This window comes from Ceratotherium simum, chromosome 8, assembly GCF_057802395.1.
Source record: "Ceratotherium simum simum isolate JZ-2026a chromosome 8, ASM5780239v1, whole genome shotgun sequence".
In the NCBI taxonomy this organism is placed as follows: domain Eukaryota; kingdom Metazoa; phylum Chordata; class Mammalia; order Perissodactyla; family Rhinocerotidae; genus Ceratotherium; species Ceratotherium simum.
Window position 1 is genome coordinate 59,239,809 of NC_141907.1, and position 14,019 is coordinate 59,253,827.

Here is a 14,019-nt window from a genome sequence, read left to right on the forward strand (position 1 = left end):
CCCTATGTGGGTTTATTTGTAGAAGTACAGAAAAAAAGCTAAGAAGATATAAATCAAAGTGTGACTTGGATAGACTTGTGACTTTGGTAGACTTGTGACTACCTCTAGAGAGTGAGACTGGAGGAGGGGTAACAGAAAGATGGTGATTTTCAATTTTACTTTATATAACTGTACATTGTTTCTATTTGTAAAATGAATACCTATTACTTTCATAGTCAAAAAAATTAAGAATAAGTTTAAAAGTTCAGTAACATCTCTTAAAGCTATTTTAACTATTAAATTTTCCTATTTGGTTCATAGAAAAGTGAGAAAATGATCTTCAAATGCTTTTGTCTGCATGTCCTCTAGAGACAAGCTCATAAGCTAAATCAGACTTTTTCTGAGTCTTTTGCAAGACACTCCTTCTGCCTTTTCAAACTATCCTTTTTACGCGTCTGAAAGTTTCTGTCCACCTTGAAAGTTTCTACACCCTGGGGTAATGCACCATAATTACCTTCTCTTGGGTGAGAGATAAGTCTTTTGTTGTTGAAAAGGAAAATAGTCAAGAAGAATCTGTAGAATGCTGATACTTTCTCTTCTCAGACAGATGAATTTCAGAAAAAGATACAAATGGCAGTTGAAGATCTAGAAACTGCCTGCATAGTACCTAGTAGAAACTTTTGCTGGTCCTCCAGAAGTGCACAAGCTCCACTCTGTAGACCAGTAGAGGAACTTTTGACCTTTCAGAAGGACTGGGAAGAAAACAGTAATTGATGACCTTCACTCCCTAGTTCACTGAAAGGGAGGAAGAGTAGTTATCTGATTGGTGAATTTGAAAGAAGGAACTGAGTATGTGTATGACTCAGCTCATTAGAGCCTTGCTTTAATGGAACCAGCTGCCTGTCCTCAGGAAACATGCTTTCTCTGCCTAAACTCCAGTGAGGGAGGCCTGTGTTGTCCAGTCTAGCACTGACTTTGATGGACCGAATGGGTAAGTGTAAGGGGGAGAAAAGGGGTGGAAGTGGGGGTGAAGGGTGTGCCAGAAAAACATTTCAAAGCAACTGTGGCTATAGATACATATTAAGCCTCTCTAATTCAGAATTAGAAATAATAAAACATATTTTATCTATATCATGTCTGTATGGACAGAAAAGCCTTGAGAAAGTCACAGGAAAGAGCTTTTGGGGGGATCAAAATAATAAATGAAGTTTAAGACTTCTGGATCAGCCAGGATGGGATTCTAATTTTGCTAGATTTTTAAATTTGTCCAGTGGTAGGAGGTAATTGCAATTGGTATTCAAGGGGGGAAAAGCTTTTTAAAAAATACAAAAGTTTAAATCAGAAAGCAGGCTTTCATCTAAGCCCATCTGGTGGACACGTGGGTGTGGCTGGGTCTTAGGTATGCAATGCCTCAGGCCTTACAGAGTTCAGTCAGTGGAGGCTGGCCCTTTGGCAACTATAAGAGCCTGGATTATCAAACTTTATTATATAGAGTTCAGCCCCAAGGGCTAGGTATTTACTCTTATTTCTAAATTTTGAAGTTCTAAGGCTGGTGTTTTGAAAATCTCACAGATTTTATTAATGCTGTGGACTCACTAAAAAGTAGGGCACAAATCCAGAGGTCCTAGGGAAACTACTTCTTTCTAGAGGAAAGAGCTCAGAAGACTGGCTGCAAAGGACCTATAATGCATGAAGCTCTCTAAAACTAAGCAGACTTAGACAAGATGGATACAGATTTAAGAGGCAGTTGAAACCAATGAATTAAATGAGACCACCAAAGGGAAAAAGTTGTAACTATATGTGTGTGTATTTATGTGTGTGTATATATATATTGAGGGGGGGGGAGGGAATATCAGACATTTAAAAGGAAGAGCAAACAAGACTTTAGGGAGGCATAATCAGGCAGAGGAAGACAATTAGGAGAAAGCAGCTTCACTGGGAGAAAAGTTTCATGAAGAAAGGCAAATCAACATTGGTAAGTATCAGTAAGAATGGAAAAGAGGTAACAGGATTTGGCAGTTAAGATGCCACTGATGATCTCTGCCATAGATCACTGGCGTAGTAGGGGAGCAGGCAAATGGCCCTGGGCTGAGGATTAAAAATTTAAAAGGTAGAGTTAATAAAACATAGATTATTCTCTTAAAATATTTGGAGGAGGAAACAAAATACTAAGTTTGAGATCAAGTTTCACAAGGATAGTTACCCTGATTAAGTTGTAGGCAGAGGGTAGGAGTAAATGAAAGAGCAGACATGGAAGATAAAGGAGTATGGGGGAGGTGTTAACAACTAATACAAGATCCCAAAGAGAAGAGATGAAAACAGAATAACTAAACCATGAAGTTTCAAGTAAGTCTGGAGATACAGGAAAACAGAGTTAGAAATTCAGTCTACATCCTATATTTTCTCACAAGGTACATGCCTAGACCTCATCTCACTTACTGGGGAACTGCTATGTGTTTCTGATATATGTGGGGGAGGGTAGAGGCTCTGAAGAAAACAGTCAAGTTGTAGAATAACGTGACTGTGGAACAAGAAAGGGCACTAACCCAACTGGTTATTTCTAATTGAGGGTTCAAGAAGCAAAGCAACATTTGAGAGTTAACCTTTTTAAGATGAGAATTTAAGGATTTAGGGAGAGGTGGTCCAGACTAAAGAAATACCACCTGCGGGGCCGGCCCGGTGGCGCAAGCGGTTAAGTGCGCGCACTCCGCTGCGGTGGCCCGGGGTTCGCCGGCTCGGATCTTCGCGCGCACCGACGCACTGCTTGGCAAGTCATGCTGTGGCGGCGTCCCATATAAAGTGGAGGAAGATGGGCATGGACGTTAGCCCACGGCCAGTCTTCCTCAGCAAAAACAGGAGGACTGGCAGATGTTAGCTCAGGGCCAATCTTCCTCACACACACACAAAAAAAAGAAAGAAAGAAATACCATCTGCAAATTTGGATATATGAAAGTAAATGAGATATGTGAGGAGTAGAAAACCATAGTGAGTGATGAGCCTGACAATGTAAGATAGGCGAACTTGAATGTTTGGAATTTCTCATGCAGACAATGAAGAGAGACAAGGTTTTTGAGGAGGGAGTAAGGCAACCCTACCTGTGTATTAGAAAACTATGGGAACTGTGGAAGAGTTACACTGGAAAGAAGAAGGATTAGACTTGAAGGCAAAAGGTGATAGAGGCAAAGGTATTTATTTATATAGGGAAACTGTTAAGAAGCCCACTGCAGTACTTCAGGGGAGAAGTTGTAACTCAGAGAAGAAAGGATGCAACAGATGGCTCATACAAAGCTCAATTAAAGGTGATGATGATGATCCTGATACAGTCAATATGTAGAGGGTTTAATGTGTGCCAGGCACTGGATTAAATTAATTTACTACACTAACTCATTTGATGGACGTAGGGAATGGTAAGTAAGGAAAAGTGAGAAGCGGAAATTGACATCAAGATTTCATTTCTGAATAATCAATAGTGATATCAATAACAGAAAAAGAGATCAAAGAGTACCAGGGGAAGAGAGGGGCAGAATCCAATGAAAATTTAATGATAACTTGCTATGTACTAAGCATGGTTCTAGTCTCTTAGGACTCATCGGTAAACTAGACAAAATATCCCTGGCCCTCACAAAGCTTACATTTAGTTAGAGGGGAGGCACACAGATGATAAACATAATAAATACACTATATAGTTTTTAAAAAGGTGTTAAGTACACTGTAAAATAGGAATACCAGAGCAGAGAGAAGTGTGTATATGCGGACAGGAGTGGGGTTTGATCTTAAATAGGGTGATCACTGTAAGTTTCATGAAGGTGAAGTTTAAGCAAACATATAAAAGATCTGAAGTTATTTCAGGCAAAGAAGTATTACAGCCAGTACATAAGCTGTAGTATGTTCAAGTAGGCCTGGAGTGTTCCAAGTTAGTGTGGCTGAGAACAGTAGAAAATTACTTTCAGAGAGAGTATCAGGGGGCTTGACTACCTAAGGTCTGGCAAGGCATTTTAAAGACTTTATCTGTTACTCTGAGGGAAATTTAAATGATTTAAGAGGATCACTCTAAGTGCTAAATGGAGAACAGATTGCAGAGCAATGACGGAATCAGAAAGAACAGTTAAATGACTACTGTGGTAATACAAGTAAGAGATGACATTAATGACTTGAACCAGGGTAAGAAATGATGAAAAGTGATTAAGATTCCAGATACAGTTCTAAGGCAAAGGTAACAAGATATTCCAACACAATGGAGGATAGAAACAAATCAAGGATGATTTCAAGGTTTTTAGCCTGAGCAATTACAAGATAGCGTTGTGGGGTTGGGGTGGGCAAAGATAAAGAGTTCGCCTTTGGACACAAGTAGGAGATGTCTAATTAGGTTTCCAAATGGAGATGTTGAGTAGCGACCTGGATATATGAGATTGGACTTTAGGGAGGAGGTCTGGGCTAAAGATATAAATTTGGGATCAGTTGGTATATATTTAAAGTTGAGAAGCAGGATGAGATGACCAGTGGATAAAGAAGAAGATCATGTAATGAGCTAAAGAGCTTCCAACTAAGAGGGGAGAAGAGAAGGAATATCCAGGGAGGTAGAAGAAAAACCAAGAGAGCAGTATAATGAAGGCCAAGTGAAGAGAGGGATGTCAGGTGTTATTAGACTTAGATAAGGATAGAGAAATAATCATTGGATTTAGCTACATGAAAGTCACTGGAGACCATAAAAGCAGGATTTTGGTGGAGTTGTGGGCATGAGAGCCTGGCAGGAGTAGATTCAAGAAAAAGGAAGAAGAATTGGAGATAGCCAAAATAGACAAGGAGTTTTGCTGCAAAGGGGAGCAAAGAAATGGGCTTGTAGCTGAAAACTGGGGACAAAGGGTTGGAGGAATCGAAAGATTTTTTTAAGATTGGAGAAATAAGCTTGTATGATGATAAGAATGATCCAGGAGAGAGGGGAAATGATACAGGAGAAAAAGAAAAGAGAATTGCTACAACGTTTTTGAGTCAGGGAGACCAGATAGGATTTGGTTTACAAATGGAGGGACTGGTTACAAAGAGTTTATTTAGTAAAGGGAAGGAAGTATATGGGTACAGGGATTGGTGGGTGGGTAGATGGGGTGGAGAAAGTCTTTGACAGTTTTCTTCTGATGCTTCAGTTTTCTCACTGATGTAGGATGCAAGGTCATCAATTGAGGGTGAGGAGAGCATGTACTGGAAGTCAGAGGATAAAGGAGAAAGTAATAAGTAGCGGTCTAGATGAGTGGGAGAATGAATTAAACTAGGGAAATATAGTCTGACTGCTGGGCAGCATTAAAGGGTTCATTGGTACACATTTAAAGTAAAAATTTGTCACCAAGGTTGAATGTTTTTTTTCTAGACACATTTAGTTACCAGGGTACAGGTGAGAATAAGGAGAAAGAAATTTTGAGTAAGAAACAATGAAGGGTGGTAGGATAAATGGATCCTACAATTTATTGGTAGGCAGAGTGTTGTCAGGATTGTTGGAGGTAGAATTATAAAGGGAGTAAGGCTGAAAAGATAGGAAGTAATAATCAGAGAATAAAATGTATAAAATTGAGACTGTGGGATGGGCATATTAAAAGCTTCAGGTAATGGCAAAAAACCCAAGTGAAAATATCTATTATGAATATTTTAAAAATATACCCTACAAAGCTACCTAAAAGCTGATGTTATGAAAGTCTACAAAGAAAAAGGTAGGAGGAGAAACAATAAGTAGTCAAGTGGAGGGGTAAAACAAATATATTCAAAAATGCAGAGGAACAATATCCATTAAGGATTCTAACAGCCAAGAACACAGTTAATGTCCTAACAGACCAAGCAGTTAACTGCAAGAGGATTCCATAGTTTGATCAGATGAATTGTTCCAGAGTGAGGACTCTTCCACACAGCAAATGCTGAGTAAATAAATGTTTGCTGAATAACAATAAGGGAATCCGATCAATATAATGGGCAGTATTCTCAGCAGCAGTTTTTACAATTAACCAAAATTTATTAACCTATTAACCAAAATTTTCAAATTAGAAAGGCTGAAAGAAGCATTTTTATACAAGCAATAAGTTACCCATGCAGAACATCAACTTAGACCAGACAAGACCAATTCTAATGATGATCTTAAATCAGAAATGGTGAAGCCAGACTGTACTATGTCTCAAAAGACAAAAAAGTATTTTCCCAGATGTAAATCATAAGTGAAAAATAGTCAACCAAACCTTATCAGATCCCAACCTGATAATTTTGCAAATAGAAATACTAGGCTGGAGGTCAGGAAAAAAGAGCCTCCTCTATAATCTAGAATTCCATCTATGTACCACCCCCATTCAAGCTGTTTATAAAGTATCAGCCCATGCAGAAGAATCAATTTACATCTAACTAATTTATAGTTATTTATCATCTTTGAGTTTTAATATTATGGAAAAATATGCAATGACATTTGAAAGAAGTTCCTTTTGATTTGCTTTAAATCTGACTCTTGAAAGCATGAACATCAAGGTTAAGAAATGCTGGCAAGAATTCAAAGAAATGACACTCATGTATTTGCTGATGGTAGCAGGAAAATATTCTGGAAGTATTAAATTTAAAATATATGGACCTGAGTGAAGACACTTACTCCGTAAAAATAAAAGCACCAAAATATAAAGAAATATGTATAAGAATGTTTATTGCAACATTATTTGTAGTGACAAAAAACTGGAAACATACTTACTATGCAGTATATTCTGCAGTTATTTAAATTACTATCAAGTGACAATATCCATCAGTTTTTGAAAGGGGAAAAGCAAGTATCAGAATAGTATGTTCACATGATTCTGTTTTTTCTTTTTTTGTTTTTGTTTTTCTGCTGAGGAAGATTCGCCTTGAGCTAACATCTGTGCCAGTCTTCCCCTATTTTGTATGTGGGTCACTGCCACAGCATGGCTGGCGAGTGGTGTAGGTCTGCACTGGGATCCCAACCCACAAACCTGGGTCACTGAAGCGGAGTGCACTGAACTTAACCACAACCACTACGCCACGGGGCCAGGCCCCACATGATTCTGTTTTTTAAAAAAATACACCGTCTCCATATATGTGAATATTCATTTGTTCAACAAATATTTATCGATGGCCTATAACATGCCAGGCACCATTTTGTGGTGTACACATTCTAGTGGTAGAGAGAAATAAACAACATAACTAAGTAAAATACAGTATTTAGAATGTTAGAAAGTGAAAATAAAGGGAGAAGAATAGGAAGAGTGTTTGTGGAGGGGAGACTAAAATATGAGGCATCTGAAGGAACATTCAAGGCAGAAGGCACAGCAAGAACAAAAAGAAGATGGTCAGTATGAATGGAACAAAGTGACCAAGCAATAAAAATAAAATCAGAGAGGTGTAAGGAATAGTGTGGGTGGGCAGATCATGCAAGTTCTTAAAAGGCTTTATAGGTAAGTGTAGAGGTGAGGACTTTAGTCATCATATCAGGTTTTTAACTTTAGTTATCTTATAATGATGAAATGTTTTTCTTTAGTTATCGCTGCATATTTCACAGTTTAACTGAACACATTATTGTAATAAAGAAAAAACATTGAAGTTGACTGAGAATAGACATCCTTAATAGGATATTTCCTAAAAGCTGCTTCATGACTTTATAATCCAGAGTTATGCAGTAAATCTCTAAATGTAATATACAAACATCAAAGGTATGAAAAAATTAAAGATTTTATTTAAAAACAGATATCTTCATCTCAGTTATAAAAAGGATGCTTTCTAGATTTATAAAAATGCAAAAAGAAACAATATGAACTAACTATTACTTAGAGATTCTAACATTTAAAACTAGGAAAGTGATAGAAAAACAGGATATTATAATACTTTAGAAGAACTAAGAGGTAGGTTATGTTCAATTAAGGGAGGAGAGGGAACCAGGGAATTTAGGATTAAAAAAACTGGGTTCAAATCCTAGCCTAGCTAGGCAAGTTGCTTAACTTCCCATAGATTCAGTTTTTCATTTGTAATAGGAGCGTAATAATATTTTTACTGAGAAGAGTAAAATAATACACATTCTATCATACAACTTGGCCCTATTATATTGCCTGGTATTTAGTAGGCATTAAATACTAGATGAAACTAAATAGGAAAATAGGTTATTAAGTAATAGTTATAGTGATTATAAGAATATCTACTCTCAATGTGCTCATATTCTTTTGAAACTTCAAAATGGCCAAAAAAGCTAATTTTCATTTGACCAGAATCTAAACCAGAAATTTTTTTTAAATGAAGAACCTCCAATAATAAATATATTTTCCAGAAAATAATGGTGTATTTTCACATTTAAATTAGAATAAAATGCTTAGAATAATTCATATTTTCTTTATGCAAGACGAAATATATAGCCTAACAAAGCCAGCAAGTATAATAAAAAAGAATGGACCTGACTCAAATCAAAAATATTGTAATTATCACTGTATATTCTTTATAAATATAAATAGTACATGTTAAATTTTATAACATTTTAAGCTTTTTATAAAAGATGAAATACGGTAGAATATGTATTCCATAATATTGAATGCCAACCAATTCTTTCCCTGCTATGATTATTATTTCTATTACATTCTAGAGTGCAGAGTTATTGACAGGAAGGAGGAGTAAAAGAAGGAGCTATGAGACTGTCCAAACTATAAGTTGTTTGGAGTACTTTATTCCTCATAGGAATAGATGGGAATGATGCTGTAGTCTGCCTGAAAGAGAAAAGTACAAGAGAAATCATCCATTTAAAAAATGTACTCATTAAACATTCCACCAAGTGGTTGTATTTCACTATTTGGTTCTGCCTTGGTAGTGCATTTGGTACTTCTGATAAATCTGTTGGCAACAAATTACAAGGTCTAGGATCAATGAAGTATAGATTTGGATGGGGATTAAGAGATCAATAGCTGAGATAAGACTAAAATTGAGCATTAGAGGCTAGGTTTTCTCACTTCCAGATCAATGCACATCCTATAATAAAATTTTGTTAACTTGATTACAAAGAAAATTCTTTTACTGATATTTAAAATACTCAGTTCTCTCCACTATTTGAGCCAAAGCTGGAGAGAAAACCTTGATAATTTAAAGCAAAAGCTAAACCAAAACCAAAACAAAAAACAATAGATTACAAATTAGGGGGAAGAAAAGCAGAAGGGAAAAAAGTAGGTATTTTTCATATGTAAAGGTATCATTACCTTTTCCAAGTCTAACTCCTCCAATAAAATGCTGGCATTTTTATTTGCTTCAGCAGCCTGTCTATCTTTGGCTTGTACTATTGATTCCATACAAAGATGACACTTCTTCAGCATCTCCTAAAAGGAAAAATTAAGACTTTTCCAGCACAAAAAAACAATTCACATTTAGAGAGATTTTTGAAAACATGAAGATATTAAGGCACTTGAAAGAACATAAGCAATAAAAATCAGTGGTAGGGCAAAAAAAGATGAAGTAAAAACAATTTAAATGGTATATTTTTAAAAATATACAAGCAAAGAGCCTCTACTGTTCTTCAAAATAGTATCTATTTGACTGGTACTGTGGAAACTAAAATTATTTACTCCTGTAATTTGAATATAAGAAATCGTACAGCAAACAGCTGAAATAATTTGTCGGCTGGTTAATTGGCTAAAGGAAAAGGTCAATGTCAACAAAGAAATGGGTTTAAAAAATTTTAAAATACTTAACTGGCAAGAACTGTTCTCAAATATTTAAGCTTTGTTGCTACAACTTCATGTGCAAGAATCAGTCATAAAGAAATCATAGACATAGGTACTTATACACTTTTCTCAGTGATTTCATTCTCACAACACACTTTTTGACAGGAAAAAGCTTTATTTTTAATCTCCCTCTTGCCTCCAAAAAACCCAGTGGTATCCAGGAATGTTAATTGTCATAGAGGAATCTACAGGCAGGCAAGACAGTAAATTAGCCATGTTAAATAAAACCTATGGGGAAAAGCTGCTCACTATCATGTAATAACTGCTGAGAAAATATAACACATTTTTAGATTTGTTGACCTCTGGATTTTCAGAGGCATGTCTTAGGATTTTATTCAAATACTAGTATAAAACTCAAATCAAAATGTCACCAAGGAAAGATCTCAATTAGATCTCTAATAGGATCCTTTTTATCTTCTCTACTTTTCTTGCAAAAATCCTAGCCAATTCATTCTTCAGCTGACAGCAGCATAGTTAAAGTTTTCTTGCCCATGATTAAAAGTACTATGTTCATTTTTGTTTAACTATAAAAAAAAAAAATCCACTGGACTTATTCCTCTCAGAATAGATATCAGTCTGGATAAACATATATACAGATTATAGTACTAATGAACAATAACAATTTTCGCTTTATATTGTTTAGTGTTTACATAAAAATTACATCAGCTCAAGTACTATTTAAAAAGATACAGTAATTCTATCACAGAGAATATTTTATTGCTTCATCTGGTAAGTAAATAATCTATAAGTAGTCTCTTAAATAGCATACTTCATTCCCAAATACTAGATAAATGAAAATTGCTATATACTACATATTATTGATCAAATTAAGACTTTTTTCTTAGTGTGGGATATATATGTGCAAAACCAAATGGGATCCCCAGCTCATATAGTGGGATGAATATGATCAGTGTTTTACCTTATCAGTGATGGTTGCTATGTATCTCATACATTCAGAATCTGATGGAAACTGATTGACTTCTTTGACTAAGTAGCGTACCACCTTCACATGACCCTAAAAAGCAGATATCAGTGTCAGATTAAAAACGGACTCTCACAGGATTCAGTACATCTACAGTCTGTCTTAACTAAGATTCCTTTGACATTAGTCCCACAAAATGAAGACTTAACTGGGTATTATTTGCACTGTAAATGAAAAAGAGACAGGCTTTGGTTCTAAGTTAAATCTACATTGTTCATTCTCATCCCACTCTCCAAAAAAGTACAGAATAATTTGACCTAAAATTCTAAACCACTATAAATAAAAAAATAAGTATGAAGAAATAGGGGATATGTCTGAGTATTTTTTTTCCTAGCTAATTCATTAGAAATGAGCATCCTGTTTCAGTTCTAAGCATTAAGAGAGGAGAAATAATTTTGTTTCTTTCTTTCAGATAAAAATTGAATGCACAGCTCTGTATTGGGTAGTATAAAAGAAACAAAATACACTTTTCCTAAAGTATGAGCTATGATTACATTATTCACTGTAACACAGTTCACTAAGTTCAAAATCTTTAGACCAATATTCAAGCTCTCCACTTTCTCCAACACACACCATTGCTCTGTTACACAACACATATAAGTTACCCAGTTTGAATAAACAGCTGTTTATATTTAGTATATTTCCTCCATTTGCCTCTGTCTCTTCCTTTCATCTGCATTTTTTTAAACTATCTCTATCTTTTAATGAATAGCTCAAACGGCATTTGCATCGTTCCTTGATATCTCACCAACATTTCTATAGTATCTATTTATATGGGACAACTCACACAGTTACCTGATTTTGTGTGTGGGATCTTACCCCCGATTAAATTACATTTAAAAAAAAAGTGCAACTCCTGCACTCTGTACAATGTAACATCCCAACCATTAGAGTTGCACATGGTAGGTACTAAAAAATAACGGAATGAATACAAAGAGTATAGAGGATAAGCACTGTTCTTAAGGAGCTAAGTCTATTTGGAAAGGTAAGATATATATGCATGTCAGACAGAGTAGTAACAAGATATATATCTGTCAAAAATGAATGATAAAGATAATAATGGATTCTAGAACTTCTACAACATTTAGGAAATTAAATATCTCAATGAGAGCTCAAATAAGATGGGAAGAGTTTCTGTAGAAGGGGAGATTTAAACTTTGCCCAAAGAATGAGTAATTTTGGAAAAACGAGGAAGGACATGGGCATTCCTGAGATGAGAACAAAGGTGATGTGAGACAGTGACACAGAAAAGAACAAGCAAGGAGAAGACTCTGCACGTTAGGGATTCAATGGGAGACAAGCTCTAAGGGCACTAGATTGTGGTGGTTTTGAATAACAAATTAAGATTGCATTTCAAAGGATTACAGAGACTGGAGAGACAGAAAAAGGTTCTTGAAGAGGATACTAACATAGTGGAGTGGCTAGGAAGATTAACTTGATAATGATATGCTAGCTTGCTTGGAGAAAGAGTAGGTAGCCAGTGAGAAAGAATAAGTTTGATTGGTGAGAAGAAAAAATACAGAGTCAGTGGCTAGGTAATCTAGAATGTCCAGGGAAGAGGTAGTATAAAGGAGTCAGAAAGAATAGTAAGAGAAAAAAGGAACAGATGATTTCTTATAATTTATATGTTAAAAATTTTTAATATAACACAACAATTTGGAATCTACAAAGGATTTTACCTACATATCTCAGAATAAAACTCAAAATTATAATCCACGAAATAGTAATCTGCTTTTCCCAATAACAAAACTGTATCTAAGAGATCAACCAAATCCTTAAATCAAATTACTTATACACAGATTTGTGCTATGCACTATAGAAAGAGGAAGTTTCTCTCGCTTTCACAAAATGTATTTCTACTTCAGAATGTAGTAAACTATTTTCAGTAGTTTCAAATATTGGCAGCTGGGCTTTCATTATTTAATTCCTTTTTTCCCTGTAATTAAAGTCAATGACTAAAAATAAAATCAATTTAAGTTAAATTTTTCTCTGCTGTGCTAATAAGAAAACACTCATTCATAAATAAGTAATTACTCTTAAGTGGATTTACATTTTGTAAAAGAGTAAGATTGCAACAAGATTTTGAAAATACTACTTACAACAACTTTTTAAAAGTTTACTTAGCTTTGACGTCCAACGTGGGTAATATTAATGGCTTTTCTGGGATACCTGTATCTATCTTTCAATGTTGCTATGGGAGTGATTTTTTTTACTGCTTTACAGCAGTGATTATTTTACTGCTTTCGTCACTGCTATTAAATCCTAAAATGATAGTCTTTGGTGATCACTAAACTATGTACTTCCTAGCCTAAGTGAAAAACACCAAAGTGAATGAGGATGAAAGACTAATACCTTTCTAAACGCTGCCATAAGAGGAGTTATCTTGCGGTTATCTGCTGCATCCACATCTGCACCTGCCTGCACCAGTAACTGAACCACATCGAGGTGTCCACCATTTGCTGCTAGCCACAGTGGAGTGTTCCCCTTCTTGTTACGTACATCAATGTGAGCTCCCCTAAATAAATGACAGATATCACTGTTTAAAATGAAATGCAACAACACAGATAACAATAAAAACCAACTATTAACTTGTGAAAATATTTTGTAAAGATGAAAATTGTTTATAATATTCAATAACTAAAATACATTCCTCTCAAAATTACATTACAGAGAATTTCCAGTCATCCAATTAAAAGCCACTAAATTAATCATATATCAATAACTGCTTTTTTAAAATAATGACTGCATTATTCTGAGTTTCAAACCTTGAGAAAATGTGAAATTTTATCTAGTGAAAAATAAAAGTACATCCTGTTAATATCATAATCAATATACTAAATAAAGAGTATCCTAGAGACACAAACAGTATTCTAAAAAGCAAGTGTATCTGTTTCAGATTATTTGTATTCATGTATTTATATTATGTGGCTTCAAAAAAGAAATGAATAAAAATAACCTGCAGGCTTAGCACTCGGGGCATCAAGGTAGATAAGACTCAGGGTGAATAACAGTAGTTAATAGTAGCTACTATTAAATACTACTGCTCAGGACACCATGCAAAGGTCTTTCAGACTGTTAAAGTATGAAATCCAATTAAGCAGACAAGCATCTTTGGAAGGCTGGCAGGCAACTTTTAAGTGACTGAAAGTAGAAACTATCCTGGATCCCGTCTGATACCTTCCATAACTGTCACTTAAAAGCCCTAAACACTATAAAGAACAAGAAAATCAACACTGAAGTCTTAGATTATTGCCAGACTTTTAAGACGCATTAGTGATACTTTTTGCAAAACTCAAAATATGTGGGAGATGTCAATACGGATGACAACAGCTG

General features: G+C 35.3%; 1 protein-coding gene across 7 annotated transcripts in view; it reads right to left on the bottom strand.

Moving 5' to 3' along the window:
* Positions 1 to 14,019, bottom strand: part of ANKRD17 (ankyrin repeat domain 17) — a 163,055-nt gene that overhangs the window by 28,574 nt on the left and 120,462 nt on the right. For all 7 annotated transcript variants that reach the window (XM_087434424.1, XM_014787970.2, XM_004419161.3 and 4 more), the window contains 3 exons: positions 13,039 to 13,201; positions 10,624 to 10,719; positions 9,183 to 9,299 (listed from right to left, as the gene is read on the bottom strand). In XM_087434424.1, the coding sequence (XP_087290550.1) occupies positions 9,183 to 9,299; positions 10,624 to 10,719; positions 13,039 to 13,201 (376 nt within the window). The remainder of the gene's footprint in view (positions 1 to 9,182; positions 9,300 to 10,623; positions 10,720 to 13,038; positions 13,202 to 14,019) is intronic.